General features: G+C 48.9%; 1 protein-coding gene across 27 annotated transcripts in view; it reads left to right on the top strand.

The window, feature by feature from the left end:
• The window catches only part of LOC144136224 (protein turtle homolog B-like), an 873,939-nt gene that overhangs the window by 812,773 nt on the left and 42,074 nt on the right, over nucleotides 1-19,092 (top strand). For all 27 annotated transcript variants that reach the window (XM_077668373.1, XM_077668378.1, XM_077668372.1 and 24 more), the window contains one exon: nucleotides 3,169-3,279. In XM_077668373.1, the coding sequence (XP_077524499.1) occupies nucleotides 3,169-3,279 (111 nt within the window). The remainder of the gene's footprint in view (nucleotides 1-3,168; nucleotides 3,280-19,092) is intronic.

Below are 19,092 nucleotides of genomic sequence, written 5' to 3'. Positions count from 1 at the left end.
ATAACCATGCGTTATAACAGAGGTAAAAACTGCGCTAATTTAACACAAACCACACAGGAAGATGGACAAGGCAACGAGGCGTGCAAACCTCGAGGCGACCTTCTGTTGAGCGCCAGCGTCGGGGAGTTCGCGGCTGGGAAAAAGAAGAATTTGTAAAAAACCGTTCGCAGTAAGCGTAACTCAATATGACTGGAACATCTCCCGCTTGCCCTCCCCGTTTACATTTGGAACCAGAAGCCTTCTGCTATGTTTCCATAGTGACGGTTTTCAAGCCTAGGGCATTCAACACCCGCTGCGCCTCGGGCACAAGCTATTGAATTCTGCCCTTTGTACATCACTGACGCTATTGGCACTGCGGATAACCGCGTTAGAACCGTTTCTGCGCCACGTGCGAATCAATTGGAAACGACGCATATCCAGCTCGACAAGCAGCCTGCTACAAAATGCGGGCTTGAGAGTGAGTTGCTCTCTCATTCTTCTTCCGAACCGGTCGCCGTGGCGTTCGAGAAATTCGCACGGAAGGCAAATTCCTCTTCTGAAAGGAGCTGCCGTCAAGGCGGTGGTCCTGTAATGGCTTGAATTGCAGAGTGCAGTGCGCGCGGGGAGAACGTGGGGAGGAAGAAATGCCCGGCCTTTTGCCCTTGTCCGCTCCCATTCAACGCAGACTCAGCTCTCCCGTGCTGCCTTGTTTCTCTCCTTCTTTTCCGTGAGCAGAGAGATTATTCGAGTGGGCGCCTTCTGCGCGTTTGCACCACCGCATAGCGAACGGCGCGCATGCGGCGGGCTTTCAGGCCGTCGGTTCGCTTTTGGGCCCAAAGGGCGTGCCTCGTGCCGCGTCGGTTGTGACAGGCTAAGCGGCCGTCAACTCGCATGAGAGCCGGACAGCGTCTGCGGCACTATCGAGCGATCGATTGGATTGCCGCGCGAGACGGAAAAGGACAGTCGGGCAGCGGACTCTCTGAACAACCCCCTCACGGCGCTCTTAATTCCGCATAGCCCCGCTCTGTCCTTTCGTCTTTGAGCTTGCTGCCCCCCCGCATTTTTTTTTCTGGCTCTCTCGACTTCCCTCCGTCGCCTTCACCGGCTGTGCTACTGGGAGGAAAAGCACGGGGAAGCTATTTTGTTCGAGCAAATGCCTCACCAATTGAAACCAAATGTGCGAAATTATGCGGGACTTCTTATAAATACAGAAGCTTACAGCGCCGAGTTACAGGAGGTCACAACTGACGTAAAGCGGGGCGTAATGGGCATGTGGTCACTCGTCGCTGTGTTATCCCAGATGCCATAAACTCACCGAACCTTTTTTTTTTTTTGTGGCAATTTAGTCGACCGTGTGGCACATCAGTAGTTACCACAACACCTCCGAATAGGATTTGGTGAATTGTTTCTTTACTACTGAGCGCTCGCGCCGTGCAGCATAACGCGAAACTGAAACGCTAATGAGCCAGGAATGTCTGCAGTACAAATCGCGAATGTGTCATAAAGTTAGATGTGAGCAGAGCCCAAAGAATTTCTTCTCGAGGATTCGAGTCGTTTAAGGACTAAGGTGTGCTCGCTATCCCGTTTTTTTTAATGAATTTCCAGAAATGCCTAGCATTTCATACGTGGTCCTTAGAGCGACCTTCTCAGGCATATTTTAGTTTTCGTTCCCTGCTTCTCATCTCATTCGGAAATGCGGCAACAGTAAATAAGTATCCGTGGAGTTCTCTGCTTCAGTGCAACTGTTTCACGTCTACGGCGGACTGCTTCCTGTCTTCTAAATTATTTTCTGTACAGCGTGGTCATTTTGTTGAAGCATGCCGTATTTCGGGACAACAGAGATGGTGTTTCACTGATAACCCACTCTGAAACTCTTAGAGTTCAGGCAGAAAGGAGCAATGTCTTGCTTTTTGCTGAATACAAGTGTACCAAAATCGTATTAAAATAAGCCCTCATTTGTTACTAAAGTCTCCAGAAGTGCAGCCAATGATAGTGCATTCATCTTATTGTAGGACAGATATCTTGCAGAATAAAAGACACGCGTTTTGATACAGGGAGCTGCCTTCATAAAATTCACAAGCTTCTCCAAAGTCAGCCGGGCTTTAAAAACTACGTTTTTCATGACGCTGTGTTCTGACGGTTTCTTTTGCCTATGTACATTTTTGGTGCAGTTTAATTCTTTTATTTTATGCTGTGTACAAGCATCCGCAGTTTGAATATATATCTTTTTGTAATATAAGGCTACAGTGCTACAGTCTTTAGTTTTTGAATGCATATGTCCACTCCTGCGATAGCCCCTGTATAGGGGCTGCGGTGTGTACAAATAAATAAAAAATAAACTGGCTGTAGTGGCATGTGTCGTGTATTTCTTCATAATAAGAGTAGCCGAACTGGTGTGCGATGCGTTGTGAGCGCGGCCGACGTTGCTGTTCCCCACACGTAGCGTGCGCCACTCTGCTGCGTTAAGGGTTCAGAGATATAAGGCGTTCCTCGAAAACGACGACCCGGCTACACAAACTATTCAGCGCATAATTTGGTTCAGCGACTGCCTACAGCGACTAGCTGGAGTGCGATCGCCAGCCATTAGTGAACTAAACTTAAGCATAAATCACTGTACGAAACAAATTATGCAGCTTCACTACCACGTTCCTCATTAAGGATAAATGTTAATTTAAATAGAATCATGTGGGTGCCTCACCACTGTGTAAGGAGGTTCAGCCGTTATGCCGTTACAATAAATTTAAGAATATTCGCGAGCTTAACGAGAGCAAAGAGACCGTCAGGCAAACGTGCAATTTCTCTCTGCTACTCGAAGGAAGTTGTCATTTCACAGAAACAAAAACTGACTGACTGATATTTAAAAGCCATAAGATACCCTATAACCTTTAACACCGGGTTGTGCAGCCAAAATAAAGCACCGAAGTGCGCGAATCGCAACGACAGTCTTTGCTGAAGCTCGCTGCCGCGGAGACAAAATGTCGCCCGCTCGGACGAATATGGCGGGCAGGGTGGTCGTTGAGCCTCGGGGACTATAATGGAACAGCCATTTACACGATGATAGTGTAGCACGCAGTTCCCTAATCCGATTACTCTCCGGTCGTGGCGTGCTCGAAGAGCTAACGCCTCTTCTGCTGCACTTGTTCCTGATCTCTTTTCCCCCCATCCGTCTCTTTTTTCCCCTTGGCACAGTTCCCCCCAAGGATGCCATTATACGGGACGAGTCCGGCAAGCCTTTACACGGAGTTATCGGCCCCTACGACGAAGGGGCTCATCTGGTCCTCATCTGCGACGCCGACGGGGGTGAGTGCACCCCGTCCTCCTCCTTACGCGCCTCCTCCTCCTATAGCCGTCTCTCTCTCGCACCTTTTTCGCTACCGTCGTATTTGGGGGCATAGTTTGCCTCTCTTCTTGCCCAGATAGCGTTCGCATGCTTCCTTTTTGTTATTCGCTTGTTGGTCCTACGTCTGCTAAGGGGTGCTATTTGTAGGAAGCTCTAAAATGGTTTCCGTCGCATTTTAAAGCAAGAAAAGATAAGTATTTGCTCAGGAAATGGCGACCGTAGTCTTACGTGGAAATAAGTGGACGACGTTCCCACTCTACGTTAATGGATTGTTGTTTTTTTTCATCATTGGAAACTGTCACAACTTATCGGCCTAAGTGCAAAGCGAAAAAAATAGAAACAACAAACAAACAATGCATTAAGGAAGATTACCTTATACAAGAGTAATGTATTAGCTCCATGTAAAAAGTGTAGAAGTTCGTTCCTAATAGCGTTCAGCCACTTTACAATAGAAGCAAAATTGCGGTCACCTTTTATACTGGATCGCATCACAGAAATACAAGTTTATTTTAATGGTAATGGCGCCGAAGTAATAAAATGTGAAATGAAGCAAGATTACTGTTGGTTTTGTAACGCAGCAGGAGGCTCCAGCTGACGCCGACCATTTTGAGAAGCGATGATGATCGCAGTATTGCGACGACAATTTATTGCTATAAGAGCGGTGACATGTGAGCTGGACCTTCAAGTAGAAGCTATATCAGAGTGCAAATTAGAACTCATGAGTAGCCTTCTCATCGCAGCCAAATTATTTTGTTGGCAGCCACTCGGCGAAACATGCCCTAGGTTAATCTATGTGCGCACTTCTGGTAGTACGCAATCATGGCTTTCCGTCACTGTTTAGGGAGTCTGAAGAAATCTCTGTAAAGTTTCTGTGCAATGTAATGGCTGTCTAAGAACGTGCATGGACGTACGGATGGAAGAAAAGCCACGAGGCTTAGAATGATGTGTTCGTCGTGCTTTCCAGTACACATGGCGGTTTGAACTACAATGGAAGTAAAATAAAGGGAGACAAATGGTGCATTAGAAAGCGCACGAATCAAGAGCTTGACAAAATAAAGTTAAAACTCGAATTAGGCGCGGCCTTGAACTTCCCATGAAGAACGTCGATGCTGCGTCGCATTATAATATAGGCGAAAATTGGTAACTCCTGGGAACAGTGGTCACGATATTGATGAGACCGGCTCGGCTTGCTTCGGGAAAGTAGAGGAGAAATAACGAAGAGGATAAGTAAGGCATACTGCGGCAGAATGGTGGTATGAACTTGGGTTGAGTTCAGTGGCATTACAAGCTGATCGAAAGTAGCTGGGCAAAATTCATACGAATATTCCCCAACGAAGAAATCTAGGTGTAGCCAAAAGTATCGTAATGCACAGACATAGACGAGCTTAGTTTGCGTGAACCATCAGTGCAACCAAGCTGTTCCCGAACGCTAACTGCGCTGACTACGTGAGTTTCAAAGAGATGAAACTGCTGGCAGTGCCGAATATATTACGCCTACGTGAAAATTTCAGAGTTTTTGGTCCTAAAAGGGGCCTACCTGCCTTCTGCTGGTTACTTTCAGAGTACAGCTTCAGTATCCAGTAGTGTCTCAGGCGCAACAGCGAAATTGCTTTCTATTGTCCTGCGGATACTTTTCTCCACTTTTGTTCGTTGAAGATGCTTTTCCTCGGCCTCTGTTATGCACGAAAGCATAACGATAAGCCCAACTTGCCGCAACATGATATCCGTCGCGTTCAAAATAACCGCAGATTTCCAGCTGCTGTGGCAACCCAAATTTTGAAGCCATTTGCAGCGAGCAGTGAGACCGCCAAGTTACTATTGTTCATAACTGTACTTTCTAAAAAAAGCTATAATTACCGAGAGCTCCTAAAGGGTGGGTAAAGGCATGAACTTTTGATTAGAGCCTGGCATTACTATTTACTACAACGGACTCATTGAACGACGGCAGCGGTGGCCTAATCTTTTGAGCACCGCCTTGCACGTGGCAGGTGCTGGATTCGATCCCCAGTGCCGCCGGGTGCCCACCGGTGATAGAATTGGTGCAACCTTTTTCCAGGTCTGGCGCTCGGTTTATTTAGGGTGAAATTCTGGGGAAATGGGTATTTCACTTCACCTTGAGTAGACGAAAAACACCTTGTGCCATGGCGCAGTTTGGCCACAGATACCCTTGCGCCATGAAAATTCGTTGTCATCATCGTAAAATTCATTTTTGACTCACCGGACGAGTCTTGTGAGCGCACTTTGAGATGCCGTGTTCATTTTGTTTATTTTTTACCTGCCGTTCAGGCTACATTTTAAGGAACAAAAGAGCCTAAGTAGGTAAGGAAGAACGCAATCAAGCTCACCAAGCTAACATATTCAGATGGTTTTGCCTTTTCCACTAGCAAGAAAATTCGTTGACGTCCTGACGGCATGGCTAAACGGCGAAGCTGTAATGCACGACAAAAGCAGACGGCGGTTTAGCATTGATAAGCACGCAATATTGTGCGAAAACACAGTTTTTTTTTTGCAAGTAGACACCACCGCCACGTGCCTGAAAGCGCGACTGAGGTGTCCACCGACTCTCGAGGGAGCCAGTTATGCGCCTCTTTAACTTTTTCACTGTCAATGACAACTTACCCAATGCACGCCGGCGGCTTATGCTCCAGTGCCGTGCTTTTGCCACAACGTTCACCACGCCAACGCATGCAGCGCACATCCCTCTGTCGCAACCGCCACTTAGCTCGAAGCGCGAATATTAGTTTGACAGCAATTAGTTGATGAAGAAGACGATGTGCAAGATTCACACAAACCGGTCATCCGGTTAAACATTTTAGTGCGAAAGCACTAAAATGCTTAACTTTGATTCTATGTTATCCTGAAAGGCTTTGAGAACTCAGAAAAAATTCAACTTTCTACCTTCTCCAGAACAAAAAACTGAAAGCAATAGTTTTGTCGCTGCTACCAAGAAGTGCACAAGAGCGCCCTCTTAAAGGTTCAGCTGGACCATGTGACTACTTGTGGTGCATCGTTCAGAGTTCCACTGGCCGGCCAATCAGAATAATATAGGTGATGTCGCATGCAGGTGAATGCAGGAGCTACCGGTAACAACATATGCCGCGCCGACGGCCATAACGATTTGCGTACCAAAGGGGCGCGTTTGGTGTCGTCTTTCTTATGTGTCTCGTCCAGTGCGCGCTGTTTTCCACCACTAGGTAGTGCCTTCGTATACACCTGATGTGCTATAAAAGAAACGCCTCTGTTCTTCACACAATCATCCAGTGCTGTTTGAAATAGTTCAAGTGGCGCCCTAATTCTTCTTTTTACGTTAAAGTTTCTACGAGAGGAGGAAATAGGAGGAGAAGAGGGTAGAGAAAGAGCGATGGGCGACGGGGGTGCTGCCGGCTAGGGCTGCCGGCTAGCCTCTGTCTCTATCCAGACCGCGTGCTGCCTCCCCGAGGCCGTTTGTCCCGTTAGCAAGCAGGCGAGCTCCGAGAAGCTCCGCGAGGAGGAGGGGGCGCCAGGCCGCACTCATTGCGCACTTAGAAAGAAAGGCGCTTCTAATTTCTGATTCGTGCGCGGCGTGGCAAAGCCCGCACGCGCGTGCTGCAACCCGGAGGCGGCCGATAGACGCGCGGTTCCGAGAGTGGCACACACCCGAGCGGTACTGGCGGCGCCGAACGTGAGCGCCATGGAAACCGAGACGCTAACCGCCTTGCAGCGTGCCGTTACGGCTCCTTCATCACCCGCCGCAGAGAAGGGACGGCCGCTCTGTGGCCCTCCGCAGACCAATCTAGGACGGCGGGAGCCACGAGTGGTCGCCCACCCCTTTCTCCCTTGTTCGTTCGCTCGTAGAAAAGCGTGGTTCTCGGCTGAAGGGAGACTGAAAAGCAGGCTGCGGGAGTGCTAAACCAAACAACAAGAACGGAAATCCCGCTTTTTTTCCCTTTATGGTCATTGTTGTGGCCGCCGCCCTGGCTAGTATTCCCTGTCGGTAGGCAATCTTGCAGGCGCTCTTCTTCCCTCTTCTCTCCTCGCCGTCTTCGAAAGCTGAGATGACCGCGCGCCACGGCCCTGTGCCGGTCGAGGAGCTGTTTACAAATGGAGCCGTGTTCTAGAAGCGTGACTTAGGGAGAGGGCGCCGTCATGGCGCGCGTGGAATACCGAAACACGCCTTGATTGCACGAGCGCTCTCTGCTAACTCGCCTCCTCCTCCTCCTCCTCGGCCTTTCCAACTCCGTGGTCTTCTGCTCATCGGCACTTTTTCGTCGACCTACTGGCGCCGCGCTAACAACGCGAGCTTTCCACCTCGCAGTAGCCAGCCATCTTCCCTTTCGTCCTCACCCACGCAGTGTCTGCGACACACTTTCGGGGGCCTCGGGACGCTGCCCGTCATTAAGCTGAGCGTGGCTCTGCGCAACGCTCCGTCCTGCTTCTCGCGACGAGCAGCGTGTGGCCCCGGAGTGGACATGTCGCTCCCAGCCGCTTTTCTCGGCGCCCTACGTCAGCCCTCACTGCGTGTCTCTTTTCGAGCTTTCATCCCGCTCCGTGGCGCCTCCATGGAGCCTGCGCTCCGGCTCTGAAACAGCAGCGCACAGGCCTGTTTCACGACGCTCCCTCTTGCGAGCACTGCTCGAGGCTCAGAGGCACGCCGCGCACGTTCTCCGCGCGCGCTTCCTTTAATGAGAGTGGTGGGCCCTGCGAGGCCTACCCGCATGGACACCATGAAACCCACTCGCGTAGGAAGACCATCTTGTACACTGCGCGCTGCTAGGCATCGTCCGGACGGCTTCTCAGGGACGTTTAGAAGCGGAAAAGTGCGAAGAACGCAATGCGTAGGCGCTGAGCGCCGCAGCTACGTCCCGTGCGGGAAATTTGGCTCTGCGCTGGCAATTATGTTGCGCGCCATAAAGCTTGAATAGCTGCGGCTAGCGTTATTTAAAAAAAGCCGTTACAAAGGGCGCCGACAATGGAGATTTGGGTGTGGGAGTGCCTTTCGGAACCGGCTTTGTTACGCGTGGGTGGAGGTTATGCAGGGCTAGAATGCTGGGCGTGTTTAACAGTTAAGGCGCCTTAGGTTTTCAAATGTGCCTTGTGCTCACAAACCGCTTCGGGATATTCCTTGCGGTAGTACCATTTTCGTGCTCCCATCGGAGCGCTTGCGTTCTGCGGATTCCAAAATCTTTCGGAAGAAACTACGGTCCTGAAATCAATGCGTACAAATTGAAATGCAAGGTGTTACCTCGACTGATTTTGTAATGCAGTTTAGGAGTGATCAGAGGGAGAAATCAGGAATGCAGCAAATAGCAGTCTAGTACTATACACTCAGGATTACCGCTGGGGTCAAGTATGACGCAGCCGGTTAACGTATGATTATTGGCAACTGGTTTGTTCACGTTTTCAGCCTATGAGAAATGTAAGGTTATAAAAGAAATAAAAAACGAACTCTCCTATGATTACACAAACTGTAAAATAATTGCGTAATACCTAATTTAGGACCATGCCTACAAGACTTTCACGGTGCTGCGAAAACAAGCGTCGAAGCTATTATAAAAAAAAAATATTGGAGCGTCTCAAGCCAAAGTTGCTATTGAAGCGACGGCGATGTGAGTCTCTTCGCTTGAACAACGTTAACATAGGCGTTTTAGCGAAAAGCTTTCGTGTTGCTGCTGGCAACAGCTTCGTCTGCGGATACCTTAGACAACTCGGCCATCGCAGTAGACATACAGCGAGCCGTGGTCCGGATTGCCACCGATATTCTAGGCGCCTAGATTAAGACGGCCAATAAAAGTGTTTTCCTCTTTCACTGCTTAAAAGGTCCGCGTGACCCTGGAGTTTAAAGGAGCGGAGGGGTGCGTGGCAGTTGTTCCCACTTCTCATTCCAACAGAAGGCGGAAAGATTGGTCGTCTTGCACAGAAAGGTTTATGCGCGTGCTTAAGTTACCTTAAGAGTGCAATGCGACAGCATTGCAGACAGCTGGTGTAGAAGTACTTTCGAGCGAGTGTGTACTCCCCGCGGCTATAGAAACAATAATAGCAGGTTGTGGATCCATGCCAACCGGAGCCGTCCGACACACGTCCAAGCTGAACGACGAGCAACTCGCCCTTTACCGGTTGCGCGCTTCTCCCTTGCTTTTCAGCTTTGAAATTTCGCGGCGTGCTCACATGACATTGGACGTCATCGCCATCTCGACCAAGCAGCGACTGTTGTGATTTACGCAGGCCGCGAAATCCCATCATAGGAAGTGTAATGCCGTCACAAGAGAATAAGTCGTTCTCGAACACTTCTCATTGCTCAAGCACGCGCGACGGTGGCGTTTTAAGAAATCGGGTCCTGAAAGGAATAAAAAAAAATTTCAGCATGATCAGACATCCGATACGACACTTCTTTGAGTGAAGTTGAATTGGCGCTTGATGTTATTGGGATTCAAGTAGCGTGTTTGGGCCGGGGAAGGGATGAGGAAGATCGGAGACGAGGCTTTGAAGAAAACTCGGGAAAACTTTGTACAGGCTATTTACAGAATTTACAAGTAAGAACAACTGAGAATGCTTTTCTGTTAAAGGGAGCGTGCGTCTTAGCAGACAGGAGTCCCTCTGATACCAAACCAACATCTCGTTAAATGCCTTCGTATTTCCCAGACCCCTGACTGGGGAACAAAGCTTGGACAACGATGCCCAATCAAGATAGAGATTCAGGCAGTGGTGGTACCGCCCACGGCACGTAGCAGTGTTTATGCTCTCTCAGCTCGGCCGAAAGAAAGGGTAAACGCTGCCAGGTGGGTGCCCACGTGGGAAAGGAATGTCAAGCTGTTTCCTCAGCCGTGGATGAACGACCTGGCGCTGCCCCGCCTGTTGTCCGAAACGCGGGAACTCCGTCGAGGTTGCAGCCGTCTGTCAGTTATCATTCGCAGCGTGACCGTTGAAAGCATCAGTCCGTCCGACGACCCGGGGCCAGCTCGGCCACCTGGCACCGCCATTGTCGCCGCTGCTGCTTCCGCCGCTGCTTCCTCGAAAGCCAGTCCATGCAGCAGCGTTTCTTCCAAAGACTCCTTCGCTTTCACATTGGTTTTCTAAGAATCCTGGTCGAGGGAGTCCGCGTCTTAATTTATTTGGGCTGGAAGGCACGCTGGGCATAACAATGTTTACTTTGATGATTTTACTCGAAGCTAAGGCTTCATACACGCGATAGAAAGTATCAGAAGGGCGAAAGTGGGCTGAGGCGGGTTGAGGGTGGCAGCCCCCTAGTGGGTGGTGCTTCTGGAGGACAGCTATAGCTTTTCCCTGCGTCGTGGAAGTTGATTTTGTCATCTCTTTTTCGTTCCGCTGCTGCGTGGACTTCTATTGGGTGGAGGTGGGTTATTTGGTGGTGGGAAGCACCCCTGGAGCGCAGAGTTTGGCGGGTGGGTTATTAATGGCACCTCTGCAGGTGGAGTCGTCAGGTGTATCAAGATTGATGTCTGGGGGGGGGGGGGGGGGGGGGCTGGTTTTTTATGGAGCATGAGGCAGAGGCTTTACTCTCCGAGGCCGGAGTTTTTGCATTGTGAAATTGGTACTGCGATCGTAATCATGATAATCTACCATCTCCATTTATGTGGTCTGTGCCTGCTCAGTGAAACAATGCAACATGCAATGCAACCAAACGGTGTGCAAGGCGAGTAGAGGCTGAGTTCACTAAGCCTATCGCAACAGACCATGCCTGTCAAGGACACCTGCAGCGGCCTACAGCTAACTAGTCGTACGTTTAACACACCAGGCCCAGTTTAGCTGAGATCATAGTGAAACACGCTCTGTTACGTCTTTTCTTTGTCCCCGGGCCTTCCCGTAACCTGACGTGCAAAACGCGTTGCGAATTGCGCCTCTGGTTAGCTGACATCGTTCCTCGCGTACACATGAGTGCGCAGACTTATTTAGACTGAACTCGCAAGAGCCCACTAAATTCTCGAAGTGCACCGTCGTCACCTTCGGGATAATTGAATGCCTTGCGTTAACAACGTCGGGCTTCAGCTTTCAGCAAGGGTCGTTGCCGGTTTGTGCTACATTGGAAACAGAAAGGAGTAACAAGAGCTGTCCTCTAGTGCACTCCCTTTTACAAAAGAGAGTACGTTCCATTTTTACTCCCATATAGGCGTATTCGTGTTTAGGGTGTACACACGACTGGTGAGAAAACCTCTGAGGAGCGCTTTCTGTCCATCGGTCTCTTTTATCCTTTCTCTTATGTGGCATCGCCGATGAAGGGGGTGCTCCGGACTAATGATCGATGCTATTACTGTGGCCGTATTGATTCGCGCGCGCTCCGTGGTCGGCCGCGCACGGCTCCCTAGCGTCGCGACAGAGAGCAGACGCTTCTCGACGGCCGCCATCACCGGCGTCGCGGAAGCCCTCTGCGCTTGCCTTTCTTCCTTTGCTTGTTGTTCCCATCTCCGAGTTTCATTATTTCCTTATTGGACGGCCTCTCTCCTGCTCGGGAACGAGCGTAGACACATCAGCCACGGACGCGTAGCCTGCGGGTAACTGGAGCCAGACAGCCGCCCGCAGGTCTGAATGGGAGCAGAGCCCGCTGAAACGATATGCTCCGGGAGGACGTCCGAAGTGCCGCAGGGGTCTGCGGCAAAAGTGAGACATAAAATGCACTGCCGACACAATGCGCCGCAAGGGGGTAGCGAATCCAACAGACAAGAAATGACTCTAGATTAAGAAGAGGAAGGGACAGGGCAGTTGGACAAACAGTCGGACGATGCGTTTGGCTTCTGAGATATTGTCTCAGTTATGCGCCGTTTCGTTATCGGAGGCAGCAGAGGAGAACGCCAGTGGGCAAGGACGTTGGGCAGAAAGCGGCAAAGGGCAGAAAGTTTCTTTCTTTAAGCATGCGCGAACTCAGTCGTGCAGGCATTTGCCAGCAGTTCCGTGACCGTCGCGGCATGTGTTTGATAAACGGCTCCTCTTCTTTTCAAAGACAGTTCATTTCTGTGCCTTCCAGGAAGCTATATTCTAAGTTTTTGTTGTTCTTATCGTTTTTCATGCATTGGGTTCCTTGCTTCATTTCTCTCTGTTATACGATTAGTCCTTTTAAACGGGAAGAGCCAGCCTAGTGGCGCTACAGAAAGGGAATCTCAGTTTATAGGATAAGTCACAGTGGAATAAAAGCAGAAAACAACACTGGTCCAATTTCCTCAGAAGAAGACTTCTGTCGACAGCTAGATACTTTAGGCTTGACTACGTTCCCACCCACTTTTTCTTCCTTATTCAGCGGAGAAGTTCTTAATAGATATCGTGACTGGTTTTGCCCTGACGAACATAGTCATTGATAACGGCAAGTATTTCAAACCATACAGCGTGCGAAACGCCCCGCGTCGGAATAACAATTCTTTCCGGCGTCGACCTATTTCCCTGTATGTAACCCTAAATGTCTGCAGGCGTGAAAGTATGTACATGCTAATACTCCATGAGTTGTAAAACAAGTAATTCTCTCCATGTTTTTTTAATTTCTAGCCAGAACTTGGCCAAACTGGAGATTCCTTTTTTTCTGCCATCTATCGAATAGTGAACAGGTGCCTCTTCGGAACTCTCTCTCGCGCACAGGAAAGTCTACATTCCTACGACAAATCGCAGTTCTTTAAAATCCGCTTTTTTTTCTGCCTCCTGAGATGTATCTTCCTTTATTTGCGGATTGCTGAAGAGTCAATATCATTAAGAAATCGTCAAAACATAGTTTCAGTATTGCTAACGTGAATAGCGTAGATGAAGAAAGTTATTGCGCGTCATGACTACTTCAACCTTTTTTTTTCTGTGCACTGAAGGAATTTTATTTTATCTGTGTTTATTTAATACTGCTCCTCAGTTTATGTTTCTGACTCCCTGCGCGCCTGGTGGGCTGCACATTCTTCGGAATCGATTTCCCGGCGCATTGTTCTCAGCTGAGAGAGAGACTCTTTAATGAAGATACAGAGAATTTAGCCGGCGTTTCAATATCGCTGGCATGCTACTCTGCGTAGGGAGGGGAATTTGGGAGATAAAGACTGAAGGAGAGCAGCGTGGAAGAGGTGAAAGAAAAAAAAAACGAAGATAAAATGCAGCCGTGAAATGGGTACTAAGGATGCAGTGGCGAGTATTGATGTAACCTATGGAATGATGGAGTGCATAGTCCGACGAATGGGCTGACGAAGTTCACTGCAAGAAGAATGCATGAAGGTAACCTGCAAGTGAATTTAGAGCTTATCGAGATGTCCAATGTCTTTTAAATATGTAAAAAGAAAGTTCATTGCAAGTCTCTGTTGCCTGAAGCAGGCTAAGGGGCCTAAAACTTTGTCCATTGTTAGGGGCACTGGGCAGAGCTTCTGCATGCAATGTTCATAGTACGCACGCTCGTTAGCATACGCAGGGCACTCAAGCAGGATATGTTCCACAGTTTCTATCGAAGCACAGTTGTCACAATGCGGACTGTTCATTTGTCCAAAACGGTATCGCAGGCCATTTGTATATGCAGCATTCAGACGAAGTCGGTGATAAAGTGTTTCGAGTTGTCGAGGAATTCTGGGTGAGAGTCTTGATCTAAGATGTGGGTCGATTGAGTGAAGAAATTGGCACTGATGTGTCGGCAAACTCCAAAGCCGATACGTTTCTTCGTACGCAAAACTTTTAGCCATTTGGGACGCATCAGATTTCGTGAGGATATGTTCCACAGTTTCTATCGAAGCACAGTTGTCACAATGCGGACTGTTCATTTGTCCAACACGGTATCGCAGGCCATTTGTATATGCAGCATTCAGACGAAGTCGGTGATAAAGTGTTTCGAGTTGTCGAGGAATTCTGGGTGAGAGTCTTGATCTAAGATGTGGGTCGATTGAGTGAAGAAATTGGCACTGATGTGTCGGCAAACTCCAAAGCCGATACGTTTCTTCGTACGCAAAACTTTTAGCCATTTGGGACGCATCAGATTTCGTGAGAAAACTTCGAATGTATCTCTGATGTTGATGGCCCTTACGGGCCGCTTCATCTGCTTTTTCATTAGCCATAATGCCACAGTGAGCAGGTACCCACTGAAATGTTATGCAGTGGCCTGCGGCAATAGCTAAATGATGGATATACCCAATTTCCAGGAAAACTGGCTGGTGATTCGTTTTCTTCAGCAGGTTGGCCAGGATCTGCAGAGATGCTTTTGAATCGGTGAAAATAACCCAACGGCCGGCGGTTCGGCGCAGGATGTAAGAAACAGCTTCCTTAATGCCGTGAAGCTCAGCTGTTGTAGAGGAGGTCCTCCGCTGCAGCCGGTAAGAAAGGGCATGGCCTGTTGAGGGCACATAAAGGCCACAAGAAGAAGTTTCTTTAGTAGTTGAACCATCGGTGAAGATATGGGTGTTCTGCGTATATTCTTCGATTAAGTAGGCGAGAGTAGCTTGCAGAAGTGCTGCCTGTGGCATGCGGCTCTTTGCATTCACACCTGGAACAGACTTCTTCACCTTTAGAGGAGAGAGTGTCCATGGAGGAAAGGCCAAAGGTAGTAGTTTCTGAGGCTGATTAATAGTAGGAAGGGGCAGGAGCTGCACTGCCTGGCCAAAGCTAGAGTTGCTGTGAGTTAGGTGGACACGGTGTAGGAAGTGCTTCTTCCCTTGCAGGACATGGCGGAGATGGGTACGCATAGTTTCCTGGGCGGCAATTACCTCTAGTGGGAGACATCCTGCCTCCGCTACTGTTCCTGATGCAGAGGAACCCTTTGGGAGGCCAAGACATATTCGCAGGCAGTTGTTCCGTGCGGCAATGAGAGTCTTATTGCTTGATGTAGATAAGCTTTGAAGCACTGGTAGACAGTAGCGCAAGGTTCCTTCAACGTAGGCTTTTTCAAGCAGAAGCATTGATCGGCAGTTGCTACCCCACCTTGTTCCCGCCATGAACCTGAACACTTGCGATGCTGCAGTAATCCTCGCACGGAGGTTTTTGATCTGAGGTGACCAGGACAGATTATAGTCGATTACAACACCCAGGAATCGCTGAGATCGTACATATGGCAGCGATCGTCCGCCTAGGAGCAGCGGATATCGGGTCATCGTTTTTCTTGTAAACGCCATTGCAACACTCTTTTCTGGCGAGAGACGAAGACCTCTGGAAGCCAGGTACATCGAAATGTGCAATAGTGCTCTCTGAAGACGTTGCTGGGTAATATAGCGCGAACGTGACGCGGTCCAGATGCAGATATCATCAGCATAAATTGTTATGCGGACCCCTCGCGGAAGGTGTCTTCTTATGTGAATAAGGACAATATTGAACAGGAGAGGGCTGAGCACCGCTCCCTGTAGTACGCCCCTCTCCACTGTGTGAAAGCGTGTTGGACCGTTTGGAGTGGTAATAAAAATTTGTCGTTCTTTTAAATAATGCCCAATCCACTTGTATAACCTTCCTCCAAGGCCAAGACTGCCAAAGGCTGCGAGAATTGCATGGTGAAAGACGGAGTCAAAAGCGGCCTTGATGTCTAGGAAAACGGCTGTTGGGATGTACCCAGCATGAAGGTACTCCTCAATTGATGAGACGAGGGCGATGATATTGTCAGTCGCAGACCTGTTTTGACGGAACCCGTTCATTTCTTGGGGGAACTCATTTCGGCTTTCTAGGAACCAAGTTATGCGCTTGCAGATCATGCGCTCCATGAGCTTACCTACGCAGCTCAGTAGGGCAATGGGCCGGAATGATGCGTAGCTTGTTGGCTGCTTACAGGGTTTCAAAACGGGCACGATTTTCGCCAGCTTCCATTTCGTGGGGACCTCACCAGCCATCCAGGAAGAATTGTAATACTCCAGGAGTCGAAGACGGGAGGTGTGGGGTAGCTTTGCAATGGCGTCATAGGTCACCTCATCATGACCCGGAGACGTGTGCCTGTTTGTCTCCGCGATAGCTGTGGATAGTTCTTCCATTGTGAAAGGCAGGTCTAACGCTGGCACTGCCGCCTTTGGGATGCCTGTTTGACCATCTGCGGAGAGTGTCGAATGCCCTGACCCTGCCGACAGCAGCTTGGAGTATTCTTCTGAGACTTCTTTTATAGATTTTTGTTCGTGAAGGGAGAGTGCAGCGAAGGGGTGGAGTTGTTGAAGTGGCGTGCGCATACCTCTAACTATCCGCCAAATATTGGTTACTGGTTTGCGCACATCCAGCGTAGAACAAAAGTCACGCCACTTTTGCCGACTGAGTTTATCCATGTAGCGTCGAATGTGACGTTGTGCCCGTCGGCATGCACGTAGGTCATCGAGGCTTTTTGTGCGCAGAGTTTTCCTTTCAGCTCGTCTGCGTATAGCGCAAAGCCTTTGGAATGTGTCATCATTTGAAGGTAGGTTATCATTTTTAGCTGTAAGTTGAGTACTCGCCCTCAGGCAATACGCAATTGTCGATGCTAATTCCTCATTGCGAGTTGCCGCAGTAACTCCTCTGCTTACAGCGTCCTTGTAGGCGTCCCAGTCTGTAGATTTTATAAGGAATTTCTTTGGGTTCCTCTGCGCATGGAAAGCCGATATGAGGATTGGGTAATGGTCGCTTCCACGTGTCTCAAAATCAGTGCACCAGCCAAAGTTGTGGGCGAATGAACTTGTGACAAATGTCACGTCGATGCTGCTGGTAGTCGTCGGGCCTCGGAGGTAGGTGATGCTGCCGTCATTTAATGGCTGAACTGAATGCTTGGAGAGAAGTTTTGCAAGCTTGGCACCTCGGGCACATGTATGTGAGCTGCCCAAAATTTCATTATGAGCATTGAAGTCTCCGGAAATAATATGCGGAGAGGGCGTCCTTGCTATCAAGTCTTCAAGTCTCAAAGCATCAAATGGCGTGCCTGGCTCAAGATATACTCAGTGTACTGTTGTCCGGCAATAACTGTGACAGCGCATACGTATTCATTGTCGCTGTGAGGCGGGACATCAACCGGTGAGGCCGGGATATCCTTGCGAAAGGATATCCCGTATTTCATTTCGCAGCCTGCGCCATGGCATCACGACTGCGCTTCTCAGGACTGTTCACTTCGTTCGGAAGGCATTCCATCACTGTACGAACGCACTGCGCTTGAAAAGTTGCTGAGCTAACAAAATTGCTGAATGAGTGAAGTGGACCTTTTTACTTATTAATTCACAGATACCTGCAGCGCCCGAAGGCATTATTGCAGGGGGACATACAACGAAATTAAGCATTACGAGTGCTATAGTCAGGTGATGAGACATTCAAACAACACACGAAACAGCCATCAAATACAGCAAAATCAGGCGCATACACACGCGTACATTAATGATACAAAGGTAAAATTAAGTGATTCTATGAATAAAAGCACGAATAAAGGCACGAAGCGCTTCCACATATGTGCAGTCAACGAAATTTTTTGGGGAGTTTGTTCCAAACATATATGACATGCGGAAAGAAAGAGTCCTGATAAACGTTAGTTCGACATTTGATTTCATGCACCTTAAAATCATGATCACAACGTGCAGATACAAAATGTGGCAGCTGAACATGCAGAGTTTTACCAACCCCGGTTTTGCTGAAATAGATGCGATAGAAGGGGTTTCTAATAGAAATCCCGATGGAAATCTAGAAGCGAAACTTACGTTCAAGTCTTCAGATAGCGATACCCGCTGCGGTGGCTCAATGGTTAGGACGCTCGGCTGCTGTAGCCGGGTTCGGACCCGACTGCGGCTGCCGTGTTTTGATGGCGGTGAAACTTAAAAGGTGCCCGTGTGCTGTGCGATGTCAGTGCACGTTAAAGATCTCCAGGTGGTGGAAATTATTCCGGAGCCCTCTACTATGGTACCTCTTCTCTCTTTCTTATTTCACTGCCACCTTCCTCTTTTCCCTCATGGCGTGGTTGAGGTGTTCACCGAGAAACCAAACAGCTACTGCACCATTTCTTTTTTTTTTTCAAAAACCATTAATACTTTTGAGGTAGCGATGATCATTTGGCTCTGTATGCGGTTTTGTGTATAGAACACTGCGCATATCTGTAGAAATTTTAGATCGGTCGGCATATTTTCGAACTGGTCACTCCCACCTGTTGGTGAGAAGTCAAGGCACTGTCGAACCCGCTTTATTTATTAATGCGGTAGCTTATTAGAAGCTCTTGGGCCATAATGCGTCGTCGGTCAAAAAAATTCTCCCATTGGCTGGAGGCAACTGACGTCACCAGACGGGAGCATTTCCATTGGCAGGAGGGCAGTGACATCGGCAGACCGGAAGCGACGTCAGTTTCGGTAAAGGCATCTACAGGTGCTATTGCTAGCACATTGCCAAGCCAATAGAATTAGGAGTCCCTATGAAATTTGTTTTGCGCCTCTGTTAAAATAGCCTCGACTGATTAGGTGTTATTGATTGCTTTTGTTTTGGGCGTTTCTGTTTCTTCCTTCGCGTCATAGTAGCAGCTGTGCAGTGCATTCGAGTCCCAACTGGAGCTGTTCATGATGGCTACAACGAGGTCACCCACACTCATAAACTTGCACTATAACTCGCGCACGAACTCAACACAAACGTGCACACTGAAAGCCAATGCTAGGTTTATGGAGTGTTGTAACCTTAAAGAATGAGATATCAAGAAGTGAACAGTGCAGAAATAGACATCCCATTAAGCTTAGAATGTTCCACATTGCATTACAGGATTAACGTAGCGCAGCCTTCAGAGAATGCCTACTCCAAAATGTGATTGCATTGCGGTGCAGGAGCTCATAGGGCACGTGAGTAGGGGCGTCTCCGGTGGGTCTGTACACAGCTGCAATTGATTTTCGAGGCTTGCTTCAGAAGGCAGCCGAATGCACGCAATCTATATGATCGGATCTCAAAAC

This window comes from Amblyomma americanum, chromosome 6 (genome assembly GCF_052857255.1).
Source record: "Amblyomma americanum isolate KBUSLIRL-KWMA chromosome 6, ASM5285725v1, whole genome shotgun sequence".
NCBI classification, from domain to species: domain Eukaryota; kingdom Metazoa; phylum Arthropoda; class Arachnida; order Ixodida; family Ixodidae; genus Amblyomma; species Amblyomma americanum.
This window is presented reverse-complemented; position numbering and strand designations above follow the sequence as displayed.